The following is an 18,996-nucleotide window of genomic DNA, read 5'->3' as shown; positions in this document are numbered from 1 at the left end:
ATTTCTAAAACCTCACTTTTATTCAGAACACAGAGGACAGGAAAAAAACAAGATATGATATGCTATGATATGATTTTCGTATTCGTTCCACAGTGAGGGAATTTCCAGCATTACAACAGCAGAGTTTAGACAGGAAGTATCAGTAGAAAAGACACAAAGCAATCGAGCAAATTTTACACCATTTTCTGACTTTTTGTGGACGACAAGAAGAGTGGATTCATTGATCATGTCAATAAGTGTTCTTTCTAATGTAAGACGAGAAGCAGCTCGTTGTTCTACAGCCTCTGTAACCTCAAACTGAAATCTCGAGTCTCTTCTGTCGTCTAAAGGAACAGAGTTTACTGTGAAGTTTGTCTTCAGCTTGTCGCTGAGCTGTGTCCCTGTGTTGTGAGTCATGTGACCTCTCTGCCGTCCCCGCCGCCCTTTAACACATTGAGACATTTACCCAGCAGCACACATTCCTCCCTTCAGGGAAAAGATAATATTACATTTTTTCTCAACAGCTGTTTTCTCTCACAGATGATGCTGAGCGGGCAGTTTTTTACTTAATGAGAGACAGATGCATCGTGGGTAACTGTGACCTCACTCACAGCAGAGTGTGACATGGGAAGGGAGAGTGTTTGATAGTCGACCTTTAAAGGAGCAGCTCGCTGTGACTCTGCTGGTGCCCACATCAGTCTGTCTGTCTGTCCTCGCCTGCAGGCCAACACATGCAACCTGCTCTTATCATCACTGTCTGTCTGTCTGTCTGTCTGTCTGATCTATACAAACACACTGTCTCACCTCATGGTGCAAAGCATTGTTGACAAAATGGAGGAATCTGTCTTGAATGTGAGTTTCAGCACATGATGAATATGTTTGTTTCTTCAGCTGCTGCGTCCTGCTGATCACTTAAATCAGATAATCAATCGTCGTGGATCAGCTCCGCCCGGCTGGTCTGAGACGAGACGCCTCAGAGAGGTGGCTGATGGGACTTTGGAGCCATTAAAGTTCTTTTTATCAGAGCAGCTCGGCTCTCATCAATCATCTACTCTGATGACGGATCTCAGATCAGTCCTCATATATTTACTCTGTTGGGGCGTCGCTGTATTGACGTCTTTTAAAGCTGTTAAGTGACGGACTTTGTGTTCTGTGTCACATCGTGTTTATTGGGGGTCTTTGTCTGTATTGTGCTCTTATTTTGAAATTTGGTGAACAGTGGGACCTGAGTTTGTTTGCAAAATATTTTTGTGTGATAATGGATGTGAGACATTTTCTATTTTTGCTTTCTGCTTCTTTACGTACAAGATTTTGTATTTTTTAAGGTAACATTTCAGCATCATGGGAAACATGCTGTAGGCAGAGAGGCTGCACAGAAGTACTCGGTGGATTGATACACAGTTGTTTGCCAAGAAGTAGTTCCAGCTTTTCTCCTTTTAAAACTGCAAATTGAGTTTTTTAAATGTCTGTTTTTGTTCAGATGAAACAAACGAGACGTTAAGCACATTGGTGTATTTCTGAACTTTGGACAGGCTAGCTGTTACCCTCTGTTTCCAGTCTTTATGCTAAGCTAGGCTAATCATGTCTTGACTATAGCTCTACACTGAACACGCAGATATGATATTTATCTGAGTTTATGATGTCATATTTCCCAAGATGCACCTTGCAGAAATTGGAGGAATTAGACTTCATGTATCACCTGTAGATGGGATAAATTACAACCCCCGTGTATGTTACTATATAGCCGATATGTTGAAGCTTTACATGTTTGGCGCCTAAAAAGCAGCTGGAAAAACTGTGATGATTTGCTCAGAAACATCCATTGTTGGTGTCCAACAAGCTGATGGAAAAACAGTGGTGAGTCTCCAAGAAACACTCCTATTTGGTGCCTAAACACTGCCTGGAAAAACAGTGTAGAGTTGCTAAAAACAGCCAGTTTTGTCACCTCTTGGTAACAAAGTCAGCTCACAAACTACAATGTCACTCTACCAACATTTTCCACTGGCGACTCGGCTGTAAATTAAAAATCTAAAGCTCAGTTCTGTCAAGAGACAATGTGGCTGTTTACCAGGCAGGAAGGCTCTGATGAAAGACACTGTTGAGTTGGACACTATGTGGACTGTGAGGACTTCCCATGTGTTTGTGTCTGTGTGGAAGTGACTCTGCAGGACTCTTTAGTCGGTGTGTCACTCACTGGAAATGATTTCCTTTAATCGATGGGAGGAGAAGAGTCCAGAACCAGAGGGACAATGGTTCCAGTGACTCAGCGGACTGGTGAGTCTGCAGCCACAGTGACGCTCTGTTATAAAAAGTCCGACTGACGTCCAGAAACATGTTGAGAAACAAGAGGAAACATGTTTCTACATCAAACTGTCCACTTATCATTCCTCTGAGCTACCAGCAGATTCCCAGTAAAACATCTCCTCTGAGACCTGCTGTGTGTAAACACAACACAGATCAGCTGTGTGTTCGTGTGTGTGTGTGTGACGACGTGTTTCACTGATGTTGTGGGGACATTACGCTGTTTATACATTGTGAGGACTCGACTTCCTTCTGGGGACAAATCACACATATCCGTAACATAAATCATTAAATGTCATTGTGAAGACTCGGGTTAAGGTCAGAGTGAGTTTCCAGGAAATTACTGCAAGTCAATGTCAAGTCAAGTGAAGGAAACACGGAAACAAACGAGCACATGATTTCAGCTGGAGTCAAAACCCTGCAATGCTAGTTAGCTTTAGCATGAGCTGTTATCTTGTTTAATTATGTGCATAAACAAAGTGACGATGTTGCATTTTTACCACCTTTGCACACAAAATTAGATCCGTTTCCTTTCTTTATGTTGACATATATACATCCATCATGGCAGAGTTAAAAGTTTCAGACAACAACAAACGAGGCGACGGTGGAGGAGGTCATGATATTGTACCTTTTAATGGAGGCAGCATTGTAGGTAATGATGCCATGAGGCAATTAAACACATCCCACACGTGGATGGAGAATTCTTCATACTCTATCATTGATCAGTTCTGTTCCGCCATTATTTGAATTTCTTCGTTGTCTCCTACAGTCACATGTAGCTTGAACTACGCTGCACAGCCCCCACGATCACCCGTGGCGCTGCTCCGTTTCATCCGTATCCGTGGACTTTCAGAAAATGTGCGAGTGCAGACAGACTGCTCCATCCAGCTCCATCTCTGTATCTGACACTTAGCATGACTTAGCCCTTAGCAACTTGTCGCTGTATCTCTCGCACCTTTTTAGCACCAAATGTGGGTGTTCTATAACAACCCATCACTGTTTTTGAAGCGTTTTGTAGTGACCAATCAATGTTCTAAAATGTGGGTGTTTTATAGCAGCATGTTACACGTTGCACGTTTTTCTAGCGGCTTTTTAGGCACCAATCATGGGTGTTTCTTATCGACTCATCCCTTTTTTTCCAGCAGCTTTTTATGCACTAAACATGGGGGTTTTGGTGACACGTGGCTGTTATACTAGCAGGTTTTTAGGTACCAAATGTGGATGTTTTATAGCAACCTATAGCTGCTTTTTGTAGCGAATTTTTAGGCACCAAACGTAGGTATTTCTTATCCTCTCATGCCTGTTTTTCCTGCAGCTTTTTAGGCACTAAATGTGGGTGTTTTTAGGCACCAATCATTGGTGTTTCTTATCTACTCATCCCTTATTTTCCAGCAGCTTTTAGGCACTAAACATGGGTTTTTAATAGCAACACATCACTGTCCATCCAGCGGCTTTTTAAGCACCAAACGTGGGTGTTTTATAGCGACCCATCACTGAACATCTTTGTCAGTGCATGTATCAAACAGTAAGTATAAGTGAGCATTAAGTCAGTGGTGGACAGTTTTAACATACATTAAAAATAACCCATTATAAGTAAAAGTCCTGTAATTAAAATGCTCCATCAGTAAAAGCGTCCGTGTCGTCAGTAAAATATAGTTAAACTATATAAAAGTGTAGAAATGTAAATGAAGTCAAGTAAAAAGTAGGAAGTGGCATGTAAAGAACATACTCAAGTGAAGTACAAGTACCTGAAATTTGTACATGATTACTTGATAACCAAGGAGTCAGCTGAAGTCCTCAGTTAACTTTGATCAAATATGTCATCAGAAAGCAGCAGTTTATCAGTTATATGAAGAAAATAATGAAATCTTGATTTGGAGTTGAAAAAGGAAATAAAGATTTAGTCTGAGCAGGAAGGCGGCCATCGTCTTGCTTTATTAAATGATTCCTGTTTTCATATTTGAACGTACTGCCTGTTCTCACTGTTTCCGTCAGCACACATACATCAGCTGATTATCTATACAGCCATTAGTCATGAAACACACACACTCTTGAGGTCAAGGCTGAGGTCTCTGCCTCCGTCTGATTGGATATCTGCTTCTCTTCCTGGTTTCCTGTTTGTGACGTTTTGAAGGTTGCGACCTCGTCACCTTCACATGATGTTTGGATGTCAGGTTGTTAACGTTGGGTCAGTCAGCTGTGACTCTGCTGTGAGTTATTGATGTGGATCTGAAGCAGTCGGCTCACATCTCCGGGCTGAAGGCCTAAATGAGTGCTTCATTCTTCGATACTCATATTAAACATACTTTAAATTTTCTATTTAAAAGACAGGTTTCAATGGGAAGTTGGGTTTGCTGTGACGTGCAGAGCTGTACAGGCTGTTATTAAGATGTGGAGGTGTGTGTGTGAGCCTCTGTGACACAGGGCCTTATTTAAACCATCTACAGCTTGTGGTCTAAAGTGCATTTAGGGCGTGTCCAGATCATCTTTGTTAGTTAAATCGCGCATAATCCATGTACAAAGTCAGGCACAAGGGGCAAAGGGTTTGTATTTAGTCTCTTAATTAATCGCAGGTGTGTTTGGGTGTAACGTGAGTTCAACCAACTGCTATTCACATGGTGGATTCAGCAGATTGGACATGTGAGCGGTTTCCTGCTGAGAGTGCAGCAGTCAGAGCAGTGATGTCACTGCAGCAAATATCAAAACTTAAAACTTGAGAAAGGAACGTGACTAGACTTTTAACTTGAGATAAATAATCAGTGAAGTTACGTTGCTCCTTGTGTTTAAATGTGCACAGCATCTCTGTTAATGTGGAGTCAGACAGCAGCTCTGCTCTGATCTCTGCTACGTTCACATTTTACAATGATGGATTATTTTACCCATCTGCACGTCCCTGTGTGTGTAACAAGCAGAGTGTATACGTGTTGTGAACCCATCTATGTAGGTGCATCTCACTATCTGAATAATGCGCCCTTTAAATTGCAAAAAAAAAAATTGCGCACAGTGATTCATGGCAATGCAGATGATGATCACCGCTCATCACTGTACGTTATGCACATCTCTCCCACTGCTGGGGAGGCTCCTGGACCTCGTTGTTTTCACTATTTGTGGACATTTATGGCTGCTGTTCTTCTTCGTTGAGCTAGCCACTAACTGCTACTTACTTTTTGAATCTTCTACGGTGGGTTGCTCACGTAAGGGGCCGTACACATGCCGTGTGTTCTGTATGGGTTTTGTTTTCGATGTAGACGTGTGGCAGGTGTGCTCAAACACCAAGGAGATGCCACCTCAAACTGTATCTCCACCTCACGTCACCTGAAAACGGTCCTCACAGTCTGAAGTCCAGACTGGAGTTTTCAGCTGGTCCTCAGGTCTGACCTGTGCTTCAGAGATAAAGCACTGTTGCCTGGTTGCCCCCCCCCCCAGTTCTGGTGTTGTGGTGGTTGTGAGTGGACCACACCCTGAGGACCCAGGAGTCCTTGCCTCTGTCCGTCACACTATCGCTGTCCTTTCCGCTCCCATTGTTTGTGTCCAGGAGCTTCCGCGATGCCCTGCGACCCTCTTGAAGAAAACAGGTTGTGTGTGAGCGCCGCCGGCCTCCACGTGGGGTTTCCTGAGCCCGCTGCCGGGGCTGCTGGGTATTTATGGAGCCAACAGCGCTGAATCACTTCCCACTTCACCCGCACTTCAGTGTGTGTGTGTGTGTGTGTGGCTTCCTCACTGTTCATATGTGAGTGTGTGTGTGTCTATTTGTGGCAGCAGTGTGTCCTGAGCTGGTGAGGCTGCAAAACCAACTACATGAACAACATCCGCTCCCAGTCTCACACACACACACACACACACACGCAGTTTTCTGTAACCATGGCAACACTTCACTATTAGCTCTTTAACCTGAACTATGAAGAACCCTGTGAGTCTTTTGGTTTGAGGTGACGAGTTGATGAAAACTAAAATGATAATATGTCAAAACATATTCACATGGAACCGTTGATGATAGCCTATGATATCATCAGTGCCCCATGAACGACGTTACGTCCTAAACATACAGTTACGTTATTAACATAAAGTTACAGAGGCTGGATTCAGGCAATAAAAGTTGCTGAGGTCAGGGTTAGGAAAAGACACACGGTGAGAACGTTCCTTAAAATGACTCAAAGTTTACACAGACCCAAACGTGTGACTCCAGGGGGAGTCCTGGGCCAAAGTCTGGTTTCTTGTGACACATCCACCACCCCGACCTGCCTCCTTACAAGTGGCCAGGACTGCTTCCTTGTTTATTCCCGTCGGCGCATTGGTCATGTGATTGCAGCCTTTCAAAATACATATGACTTGTACAAATTTGGGCGCACTGCTTCTGTAGGAAAACATATGAAAAATTTGAGAACCAACCTGGTTTCATTACGAAGTTGTCAGAAAACGACGCTTCATTCGTCGCGTGGCTTCCGGCATCAGACACCAACGACTCTGTCCTTTCATGTCGGCATGATGCGTGGCGGGTTGCCGTTATTGTTTATCTGTGCCTGGCAGCGTCGGGGGAAACGCGGCGGGACAAAAGCAAAAGTTATGGCGGCGGAAGTCTGAGTAGGGGCGGTGCATTGGTCAAACAACCACGGACTTTCACCTGGGACGCCGGTGCTTTTATAAAACTGATGCAGCTGTTAAATATAATTGACTCTTTTTCCCTTTACATTCATGTTGAGAGTAGCGAGGACTTGATACATAAAAAAACACAAATTGGTGCATAAAAATATGCACGACTGGACCCCCAGACAGAGATCAGCAGATTATACCTTCATACTTTTACTGTGACAGAGTATTACAGTGTGTCTCTCAGTGCTTCCTCCACCTCTGCTTATTAATAACTTTTAGTTTTAGTAATCTGTGTAAAGAAGTTAAAGATAACATTTTAAATCTGATGGTGTCCACAGTAACGAGTATTAAATCTTTATCAGTAGATTATAAAGTGTCCTGATGACACAAATCATCTGAGACAAAGAGTGTATTTTCCACCCTGACGGCACATTTCTCTTTAATCATTAAGAAGTTTTCCATGAATCATCACAGCAAGCCGATCTCTGCCGTCTGTTAATGTTTGATCATTTTATGTCCTAACGGATTATCACTGTGGGACTGTGTGACATCAGCTGCTTCATGAGCGGGCGGGATCTGTCTGCAGCTTCCTGTTGACCCGCTCAGTGAGGAGCGGCTGTGTCGGTGGCACACTGTACGAGTCATCGCATGTCATCATATGTCAGACTGTGTTACATGATGTCCGCTCTCCACAGGAGCAGAGCTCAGCTGTGTTCAAATCCTCCTGCGTGTGTTTAAGTGTGTCTGTGCTCAGTTTAACATCACCGTCAGGTCGGTTAACAGCTAACCGAGGCGTCTGCACTGTTGCTATGGCTACCTGCAGTTTAACATACCCCTGAGCCAGCCAGCCAATCACAGAGCAGGATTACATCTGACTGCTGTCCTTGAGGAGGTTAAATAAATCCTTAAAAAGCTTCACAGGGTCCTTGAAGGTTTTCCAGGTGTCCTTGAGGGAGTGAGCTGCTAACAGAGCTGTACTGTTGTTGAGGTGAACACTGACAGTCGGCAGCCAATCAGAAATCAGTATTCCCTGTTGCCATGGCTTGAGGTCAGGTGTTGGATTGCAGAGCAGTTTCCTGGTTAAACTTTATTTACTGGACAAACGGTCGCCATGTGTGAGCGCAGTTTCACATCTGTAAGGGTCAGTTTGGGTGTGGTCACATGAAGGTGGTGTGGTCACATGAAGGTGGTGTGATGCATGTTGACACACCTGAGGAGTCTCACTGTGCTTTATGATGGGTTCACTCAGCGGGGGACAGCCTGCAGCTCCAGAGTCACGCATGTTTTTTATTCGCTCTCCAAGTTTAAACATTTGGTCACTGTGACGTGTCGTGCGTCTACAGCCTGTCACCTTTTCCTCTGACTTCAGCTGAACCTTGGTGGCTCGTCTTGAGTCTCCCTCGAGAAGGCATCAGCACCTAGCCTATCAGTATTAATGATTTGTCTGAATGAACAGTTTTACCACAGTGGTCTATTTATTAGGGACGCATGATACTGGATTTTTGCTGATATCTGATATGCCAATATGTAACAACTCATTTGGAGACATCCACAGTCGTAAGAAAACAGAAATTAGAGCGAGGAGCTCAAACTGAGACGTCCTGTGTCCTCCGCCTGGAGGATGTGTTGCCATGGAGACCGTGCGTCATCACAGTGCATTATCTAACATAAAGCCATAAAGTGTAACTGTGAGTGAGGGTGGAGTCTTATCAGTAACTTCCCCCCAACGTCCAAACACAACAGGTGTGTTCAGGAACCAGTGAGCAGTAATAAATCTTCATCATTTTATTCATACAGCACTTCACTGTAAAACAACACAGCGAATATTAAAATAAGAAATAGCAGAAAGCACGATGCACATATTTGGATATTTTTACACACTTAGACCGGTGAAGATATATAATTTATTATTAACATCTTAAGTACAAGTGTTAAACATAATGCACATTTTTATTTCTATTTTATTTTATTTCTTTATATTTACATGCTTATATTTCTACTCTATTGTTCCTTTTTATAATTCTCTTTTCTTTACATCAGAGCGACTGTAACAAAACACAGTTCCCCCTCAGGGGTCAATAAAGTATTTCTGATTTTGATTCTCATCTGATTCATCAAACAAACAGGCAGAAAATGACAAAAGAACAAATCTACTTAAAAAAAAAACACTTAGAATAGAATGAACACATTTAATTAATGTTTAGTTTATCAATATATTTGATTAATTTTGCCACCCTAAAGATGAAAATGAAATAATCCATTTCTAAACTGCAGTTTTAATGTATCAATTAAGTAATAATTAAGTTATAAACTTTTATTTAATCTTTACTGAGGGATTGCTTACCAACTGTTTTCCAGAGCTTTCACCTGCACCTGTTGTTTTCACCGAGGTTCACTGAGTCCTGATAAAAGAATGCAAACTCTGAAGGTGAAGAAGCGGTTTGGAGGTCCTGGGCCGATGTAGTTAAAGCAACCAAACAGAGAGCCTTCCCTGCACATGCATATCTCCTTTCCTCCTCGACTGCCTGTTAGAGGCTTTACACACACTTCTGTCCAGAAAAATGCTTCAATTATAGTGAACCATTTGTTCAACCGAAAAACTGTTTTCTTTCCTTTAAGGGGCACTGTGACTGATGATAATTATTGTGTAATACTGTAAAAATATGATATTTTTTATGATACTGTTCATCATACTGTTGCAACAGTAGTTGGATGTACTGCCAAATTCACAGAAACAACTCTGGAGACAGCTCATGGTCGTTAAATGTCCTGGTGGACATTCCTGCAGTCAGCATGCCAATGGCACATTCCTTTCCTCCTATTGTTTAATAGCATCAGGGACAACGACGAAAGTTAAGGTTGTGGAAGTCCATGTAGGGCAGGTGGGAGAGGTGGTGGATGGGTCCAACAGCCACCGACTTTTACCTGGGAGGCCGGTGTTCACTTCCTGTGAGACTGTAAAGCCAAACCCTGTTCTTTTTTCCTAAACTCAACCACGTGTGTGTTGTTGACAGAAAAAATGGCAATTTGAGGTGTCATACCAATGTAGTGCTTTTATTTTGAAAGAGACTGTATACAAACTGTACATTTCCTGTGAAAACAGAAGTGTATTTTGAAAACAGACAATGCATGTAACAGGCTGAAGTTGACACGGCGTCCCAGAACGTCAACAACCAACACACCCAGGGTACCTTGGACGTCATATGTGGACGTGGAAAGTCCATGACCAAACGTGGACATGTGACGAGGTCACAGTGAGGATGAGTTGGACCATCCCAGGACGCAACTGTGTCGTAATGATGCTGTTTATTTAGCATCTCGATATGCCACACTTGTCAGGTGGATGGATCAGGTTACCAAAGTCTAGTAGAAACAGACACAACAGTCTCGTCAAAGAGTCAAGTAAAATGACTGCAGTCCCCTGCAGCTCTTTGACTGATTGATTAATTGATTGATCTCTCTCTCTCTCTCTCTCCAGGTTCCTCCCTCCCCGCCCCCCCTCCCCCAGCTCCATCATGCCCGTCCTCAAAAACCTCCCAGTGCGCCTGAAAGGCGGCGGTCCGACTCTAGACAACGCTTGGATCCTGCGCAGGATGAGCCTCAACATCACACCCCACCATCACAACCCCTTTGACAATGACGACGGCATCCACGGCAACGGTGGCCACAGCGACCACTGGTCGCCCGGCAGCTCACTGCTCGACGGCGACGTGCCAAGGGATCGTAACCCGTTCGAGGACGAGGAGGACGAGAACGAAGCCAATGAGGGGAAAAAGGGAAGCGGAGTTGGAGGCGGAGGTTCGGTGAAGGGATCCTTCAAATTCAAGTCCCCACTGAAGACTCTGGGGAAGCTGGGGAAGAACCTGAGAATGTCAGGGAGGAGCAAAGGAAGTGAAACACCGTCGCCTCAGGGTTCGCTGCAAGGAACGCCTTCACCTGCAACGAAGAAGAAGAGAGGGAGGAGGAGCTCTGAAGGAAGTCTGTTAAGGTAAAGCAGGACAGTCAGAGTTTGTTAAGATCAAGACTGATAAGGAGTTTGTGGAGGTAAGGAGAGATGATTGGGGTTATTTTTCAAGGTGGGGAGGGATGACGGCAGTTTGTTGAGGTAGGAAAGAATCAGGGAAAGTTGCTGAGGCCAGGATTTGTGTCAGAGTTTTGAGACTAAAAGGGATTCAAAGAGTTTGTTGGGGAAGAAGTAGCTTGATGTTGGTTTTTTAAGTTTAAGATGGATGGGAGGAGTTTGTCGAAATAAAATGCTACGACAGGAGTTTGTTCACCGACGTTTTTTCTTTTGCATCCCTCTCAGGTTTGCGGGGAAGTACCGCGACACCATCGGCTCCCGTAAGGAGTCTCTCACCAACGGCGAGCTGAACTGTTCAGAGAGTGAGTGCGACTCAACCAGCCGGCGCCTGTCCTTCATGAAGATGGTTGGTCTGGGGAAGCTGAAGAGGGAGTCCATGAACGACCACTCGTCCCAGGGACCTGAGGAGCAGCCGGTGAAGGAGGAGGTGGTGGAGGAGGTCAAACCCAGAGAGCCGCTGTCAGGTAGGAAAAGTCACAGATGGTGACACATTGGTTGTTATTTTTTCTCTCATTACCGAGGCGTCAAACGCTGCAGCCTGGTCAGTGGCTCCAAGGCACAAGGCATGAATGAGACACACCAGGCTTTCAGCTAACTCCAATGTCTGCGGCCATTATGTAGCAGAAAGACAGAGAAATTCAGAGTAGGGTGGGAGGGAGGAGTGATGGATGGGTCACACACCGGACTTTCACCCAGGAGAGCAGTGTGTGTGTCCCACATCTAACCAAAAGTCAGCTTCAGTTTGGGAATCGAAAACCAGTTCCACTTGAGAATCGATGGTAAATTGGAATCAGAATCGTACAATAACTTTTTTAAATGTTGGTGTGTCTTTCTGAAAATGACTCATTGGAAAACAAAAACCTCAAATGTCTGCGCTGCTGAAAACTTGCAACAAGAAGGAGTCATGGCGGAGAGGAGGTAATGGTCCAAGTCTTTATACAGTGAAGACCAGTGGTTCCCAACTGGTCTTAATCATTAGTTCAAGATCCACACAGTTTAATACATTCATGTCATACTTGGGTTTGTTCATGTCGTTGAGCTAGTTAGCTATCTTTGTCAAGTAGCTGTCAGTAAGTTGTAAGTAGGTAGGTTGCAAAACGCATTTAATTGAATGCCACTAGTTATTTATTATTGCAGTTCCAGGCCTGTCCAATGATTGATGAGTCTGTCAGGTCATGTGACAGTAATATATTAATCAGCTCTGATTAATGGCCTTTTAATGATAATTTAAGACATTTTAAGTCTATTAAGGACCTGTACACAATCTGTGCCTTAGAATAACAGGTTGTAATTATCTGTTTGCACAGACGGCCCATGTGGTCATTTTGTCGGTGAGCGCAGACTTTGTGTTTCACGGCTCTGTGTCAGGTGTCGTCTCAGATTCAGAGCCTGTTATTATCAACATTTCTGTTCAGCCTCCCGGCGGAAGCTTCAAGTGTTTGGTGTTGCTGCTGAAGCTTTAAAATGGTCCTGGGGTCAGCCCTGACTTATAAACTGTATGAGTACTTGTACTGTTTTTGTAACTCTGACATAAAGTGCAGTCAGAGATGCTCTCTGAGGACAGATGAGTTCACTGAGGTTTACGTTCTGAGCTTCAGTCTGAAGGTTGTTTCACAGCAGACGGAGTTAAAGGTGGTCTCCCTCTGTGTGTTAAAGCTGTGGTCCAGTTTGTTTTCATACCACCCCGACTGATCTTATCAGCGTCTGCCGACAGTCTGCAGCTATTTTAGACCCCGACAATGAACGGTGGAGACAGACAGACAGACAGACAGACAGACAGACACACAGACAGACAGAGGTATGGACAGACAGACAGACCAACAGACACATCAGTGAAGGACACCTTTTGGCCAACCGGGTTACAGAAAGATGCTTTAATTTCTCCGGGAGTTTGCACAAAGACAGTGAAATCTGTTTGGTGTGTGTGTATGTGTGTGTGTGTGTGTGTGTGTGTGATATCATTAGTACTGGGCCGGTCCTGGAAACTGGAAACTTTCTAAGGGCGTCTATTGTTTATCGCAGCCTGTTTACTCTGCTGTTTGGTAATGAATGATTCTCGTGTGTGTGTGTGTGTGCGCGCGCGTGTGTGTGTGTGTGTTATCAGTTCCCCCACACCCTTGTTTACATGTTAAAACAGTTGTATAACTCCAACTGTGTTAAACTGTGACAGAATGTATACACACACGTCTGTACCAGTTGGGGCGTTGTGTCAAACGTGAATTAAAACATTTTGACCTTTGTCCAACAGAGACGAGATATTTAATATTCAAACTGATAAACTTTATTGTTTTTTGTAAATATGCACTCGTTCTGCAGCAGGTTATAATAAAGTTAGGACGGTTTGGAAAGTGAAATTCTTTCCCATTCTTGGTTGATACCCAACTTCAGTGTCTCAGCAGTCCCATGATGCACCTCTCTGGGGTCGATGCTCCATACTGTTCCAAACATGTTCAGTGGGAGACAGGTGTGGACTGCAGGCAGGTCGGTCTGGTACCTGCACTCTGTCACTACGAAGACACGCTGTTGGAACACGTGCACAATCGCAGAGACGCCCCTTAAAAAGACGTCGTCTGGATGGCAGCATATGTTGCTCCAAAACCTGGGTGTACCTCTCAGTAGATAAGAAGTGACCCATGATGCACCTCTCCATCCCATCACAGATGCTGGCTTTGAATTTTGAGCTGGTGACAGTCTGGACGGTCCTGGAGGACAGGACGTCCATGATGGACTGGACAGACCACTTTGTGTCAGTCCGCCTCAGATGAGCTCGGGCTCAGAGAAGTGGGCGGAGCCTGGTAGAGTCTGAACTGTCATTGGTAGATGCAGCCATGTGTCCAAAGTGTCCCTGAGCCCATGTAGTAATGTCCTTTATACAGCCATGTTGGTTTTAATGCATTGCAGTCTGAGGGGTCAAAGGTCATGCAGCTTTGGTTTTCAGCCTTGACCCTTACATGCAGAGATTTCTGCATCTTTTGATGATGTTATGGATTATAGGTGTGACATCTATAAATTCCTGTTGGACTGTTGTCACAAAGTGATGAACGTCACATCGTCCTTGCTCGTGAACAACTGAGTCTTTCGAGGCTTCTTTCAAACTCAGTCATGAGACTTTAATCTGGGACCACTTCACCTGTTCACCTGTGGAATATGTCACACAGGTGTTTTTTGACCATGCCACAACTTCCCGGTCTTTTGTTGCCCCTGTTGCAGTGTCAAATTCAGAATGAGTGAATATTTATTTAAAAAACAAAAACAAACAGTTTGAACATTGAAAATCTTTTGACTGGATTCAGTTGAATTTGGTCAAAAAATTTGCAAATTTGACGTTTTCTGTACCGTTTGCACAGTGTCCCAACTTTACTGAATTTGGAGTTACACATGAAGGCTACAGCTTACGATTATTATCATTCATTTTTCCCCCCGATTGATTGGTTAATGATTTATGTAATAAAAATACTCATCAGTGTTTTTTTTTAAGAGTCCAGGGTGATGACTATAAATGTACATAATAAACTATAAATAAACTATGAATTATTGTAACTAAATTATTATTTTAATATTAAAATTGAAGTATTATTAATAATAATTATTGAATAAAATCAAATTATTAATTGAATCATGACATGAAATTAATTTTTAGATTATTAACACTTTAACTATAAAACTATAAAAACTATGAGTAATTATAGCTAAATTATTATTAAAGTATCATTATTATTATTACTAATTCAATTATTGTTGTTTCTACAATATTATTGAATTATTATGATTAAATTCAATTATAAGATAAATTATTGAATTAAAAGAATTACTAAATTATTATTAATAATTATTGTAAAATTAAATCAAATTATTAATTGAATGATTACGTGAAATTTATTATTAAATTATTAACACTTTATAAAACTATAAAAAACTATGAGTAATTATAGCTAAATTATTATTCTACTATTATTAAATTATTAGAAATAGGTTATTATTATTTTTATTACTGATTAAATTATTGTTATTACTAAAAAAATGTGGAAATATTATTACATTTAATTAAATTATTAGTTAAATTATTAAATTAAGATAATTACTAAATTATTATTAATAAATTATTAACACCATTTTATAAAACTATAAACACACTATTAAAGTACTATAACTATGGAAGACTACTAAAAGTACAAAAAATATTGAACTATAAATATATATACTATAAATATACACTATACTTTCAATAAAGTGTTTTTCACAGCTCAAAGAAATTCAGTATGAAGTCACAGAAAATGAAAGAAAGCAGCAAATCTTCACACTGAGAGGCTGAAATCGAAAATGGTTGCAGATTAATGTTCTGTTGATTGACCAGTCGTTACAGCTCTAATGTTTGTACGAGATATATATTTGAGCCCAACTGATATTTTAGACATCTTTCTGGTGACAAAATGAGCTCGAACTGTAAAACACAGAATTCAGAAAAATTAAAATAGAAAGCATAAAATCTTGAAACAAAACAACAGGAACGGGGAAAAACTTTAAATGGATTTCACTGGGTCCAATGTAACGGAGGCTGACTTTAACCATATCTTTCCTATCTAACATACAGTGTATTTCACTGTCACCGATCGGACCACATGAACCCTGATAGATCAGATCAGCTGATCGTATCGACTCACTCTGTCTGTCTGTGACTGAAAACTGAACTGTGTGAGGCAGGAAACATTCAGCTTTACAAAAAAGAGCTGTGATTAAAGGAACAGCAGTCAGTCAGCTGTTATTACTGTAAACACACACACACACACACACACACACACACACACACACAGAGCTCAGCCTGATAATGTCACAGGGTAAAGACGGACTAAAGTCTTCACAGGTTCACTCAGACCTGAGACCAGAGACCTGGATCTGTTTTGATAAACACACTCTGCTGTTTTTAATAAAACAATATGCTGTGTAAATATAAATATGTATTAATTATAATAATATGTAGTTTACAGTTTAAATTATATTGTTTTGAAGAAGAAACACACACACAGTCTGAGTTCAGTGTTTGACTGTAAAGAGCAGAGAAGCTTCTAGATGTTCAGGTGAGGACTTGTTTTTGAGATATCAGCACAATCAGCTCTGTGCGTGCATGTGTGTGTGTGTGTGTGTGTCAGCGTCTCTTGTGTCACTGCTAAACAGGACTAAAGGAGTCAGAGCTGTTTGTACCTGCATCACTCTTATGTACAGTTCACACACACACACACACCTGTAGCACCAACACATATCACATATCAACATTTGGCCGAGGACTGTCCACGTCCACATACGACGTCCAAGGTATCCTGGGTGTGTTGGTTGTTGACGTGCTTACAGTCTCTTTTAAAATAAAAGCACTATGTCGGTACAATGCCGGGAACATTGGTTTCACAATCTCACTGTAAACGAACACCGGCCCCTGGGTGAAGTTGGCGTCTGTTGGACCCATCATACACCCCTCCCACCTGCCCTACTTGAATTTCCGCCCCCTTAACTTTTGATGTTGTCCAGCCGCGTCTCCCCCTGACGCTGACAGGCGCCCTTAAACTATAATGGTGACCAGCCACGTATGATTAGTCACAATACCCGAAATGTGTTGGTCCATACTAACACCAGTGAAATTTGACTCCTGCACCCGACACACACACACACACACACACACAATCAAAGGTTTATACTCATTCATTAATTCCTTTAACTTCCTGTGGTGCGTTCAGGAGCGTCTGACCTCAGTTTGACTCAGTGCTGCTGCTGCTGATTGTTTTCCTCATGCATTCTGACTTCTTACGTGAGCGTGGAGATCTGCAGAGATCTGAGCTGACAGATAAACGTCAGCCGCTCTGCACAGAAGAACCGTCTGTTCTGCTCGACCGCTGGAGGAGGACGAGACGTATTATCCTCTCACTCATCGACGGGGACGATAAGATCAATACGAGGGTTCACGCTGGGTTGAACATCAGACGACATATTGAACTTTTTGTCAACAAGAAAGTGCTCTGCTCTTTTAACTTCCTGTCTACACAAGAGTCACATCTGTGTGTGTGTGTGTGTTTAACAGCTGGGATGTTTTGTGGTTTAGACCCACACACAGAAGAAGAGTTATGAAATCAAATATTTGTGCGAGCTTTTGTTTAGAGAAAACTCTTCTCTCTGTCTGACCTCCATGTTAGTCTGGTAACAAATGTGTCACATCTGTTCACACTGTCAGTCGTCCTGTGATGCCGCTGCAGAGTCTGAGGCCTCACATTCGGCTGCAGACTAACCCAGTGCTCGTATGAAGTCATGATCTAATAAAACTTCATCATCTGCATAAAAACAAATCCACAGTTATGTCTCTCCACGCAGCCTTGTTCACTGCAGCACACTGATGCAGCGTCACACATCGTCAACTAAACTGGAGCTGGTGATGCAAACTGGACACGTCACACAGACAGGAAAAGTGGTCACGTTCAGTCGATAAATGTAAAGATGCAGTGGCAAACAGTTTCTCAATTAAAATAAAAAATAGCCAATCAGCACAGACTTGAACACGCAGTGCCACGGGTAGGACAAATGCTGTTGTCATGCTGTTTGCAGGTGTTTAGCGCATTAGCTAACGTTACGTCTGTAAAAGAAATACATGAATGCTTGTTGTTATTTTCCCACTGTGGGGCTGTCTCCACACAGCGGCCTCTTGAGCACAGTGAACACGATTTAAAAGTCTTCCATCAGCCACTGACAAACAACAAAAAATAACAGCAGCAGTGAAGGATGTATTTGTTGTCATGCATCAGTCCAGAGTTATGGTCATTTCTAAGTTACACATTAAAACCAAACTATTTTTGCCCCATCTGACCCGCCTCCTCTGATGACCGACTCATTTTGACCTTCAGCTCGCCTCCACTTTGTGTTTGAGGTGAAGAGAAGGACGGAGTGATGACAGACTTAGTGTTAAGATATAAACTGTGGAATTTACCCTCCACAAACTCCTGTTTCTTTAATCCTGGATCGTATTACCGCAGCGTCCTGTCGGCTCCGCACAGCAGCAGCTCTGTGTCGACATGTTGCTGCAGGTTTTAGGTAAAAGGTGAAACATGAAACAGGAAGTCTACTTTAAAGAAAACTCCCAAACGTACACTCAGGTTAATGTGCTCCTTCCAGTCTGGATGATACCGTCAGCACGGTTCTCCTTCAGCTCAGTTTGTCAGATCTGATCCTGCTGTCTGAAAACAAAACACTGCAACAAAATTCTCACTGAGGAGGCGAGAAGACTGGAAACAACCAGACGTCAAATTATGGAGTTGAGACCTGATTTGGCCTCCACAGGCGGCTGTGTCTGACCCTTAAATGAGTGTCAGTTACTAACAGACTTACTAACAGCTCGCAGTGAGGACAGCCTGTTCACTGTTGCATAACTCCAGTCAGAGCCTTGATAATATTCAGCAGCAGTCAATGTTTAGCAGCTGATGGAGGTCTGAGCCATAAAACTGTTACTGGATGACTTCCTGTCAGAGACCACAGCGGAGGCTTCACCCTGCTGATAATCACTTATCTGACACTTTAACACTCAGTTACAAACCTCCAGAGGGAAATAACTTCTCCAAATATGGAACTTCTTCACAGCTTTATTAATTGAATTCATCGAGTGTTGATGACATTTGATGAGAACAAAATTTAATCTTTTATTATCATTATATGGACCAATAATTCCTCATTTCATAACCCAGAATAACCACCATGTTTTATACCTCTATTACACATATTAAACGTTTTAACCTAATTTATCTGAATGCTGTTTTGCAAAAATGAAATTTGTATGTGCTTATGCCCCGCCCACACACATTCTCACTGACTGATGAATTGGTGCTGGTTATTTATATTATTGTGGCGTATTGATTATGAATACAGTCCATCTGATGCTGGTTTTGTTTCATCACTGTAGCCAGTATCTCACTATCACTATCCTCATTCAGATTTTAAGAAGCTACAAATTATATTCAGCCACAAAATAAATCTGAAAAGCTGCAAATCAGAACGAAGCACAGAGAGTTGTTGAC

General features: G+C 42.4%; 1 protein-coding gene across 2 annotated transcripts in view; it reads left to right on the top strand.

The window, feature by feature from the left end:
• The window catches only part of LOC125889521 (tumor necrosis factor alpha-induced protein 2-like), a 54,192-nt gene that overhangs the window by 14,339 nt on the left and 20,857 nt on the right, over positions 1 to 18,996 (top strand). For both annotated transcript variants that reach the window (XM_049577586.1, XM_049577585.1), the window contains exons 2-3: positions 10,349 to 10,858; positions 11,177 to 11,415. In XM_049577586.1, the coding sequence (XP_049433543.1) occupies positions 10,386 to 10,858; positions 11,177 to 11,415 (712 nt within the window). In that variant the 5' untranslated portion in view covers positions 10,349 to 10,385. The remainder of the gene's footprint in view (positions 1 to 10,348; positions 10,859 to 11,176; positions 11,416 to 18,996) is intronic.

Source organism: Epinephelus fuscoguttatus, linkage group LG5 (genome assembly GCF_011397635.1).
Source record: "Epinephelus fuscoguttatus linkage group LG5, E.fuscoguttatus.final_Chr_v1".
Taxonomy (NCBI): domain Eukaryota; kingdom Metazoa; phylum Chordata; class Actinopteri; order Perciformes; family Serranidae; genus Epinephelus; species Epinephelus fuscoguttatus.
This window is presented reverse-complemented; position numbering and strand designations above follow the sequence as displayed.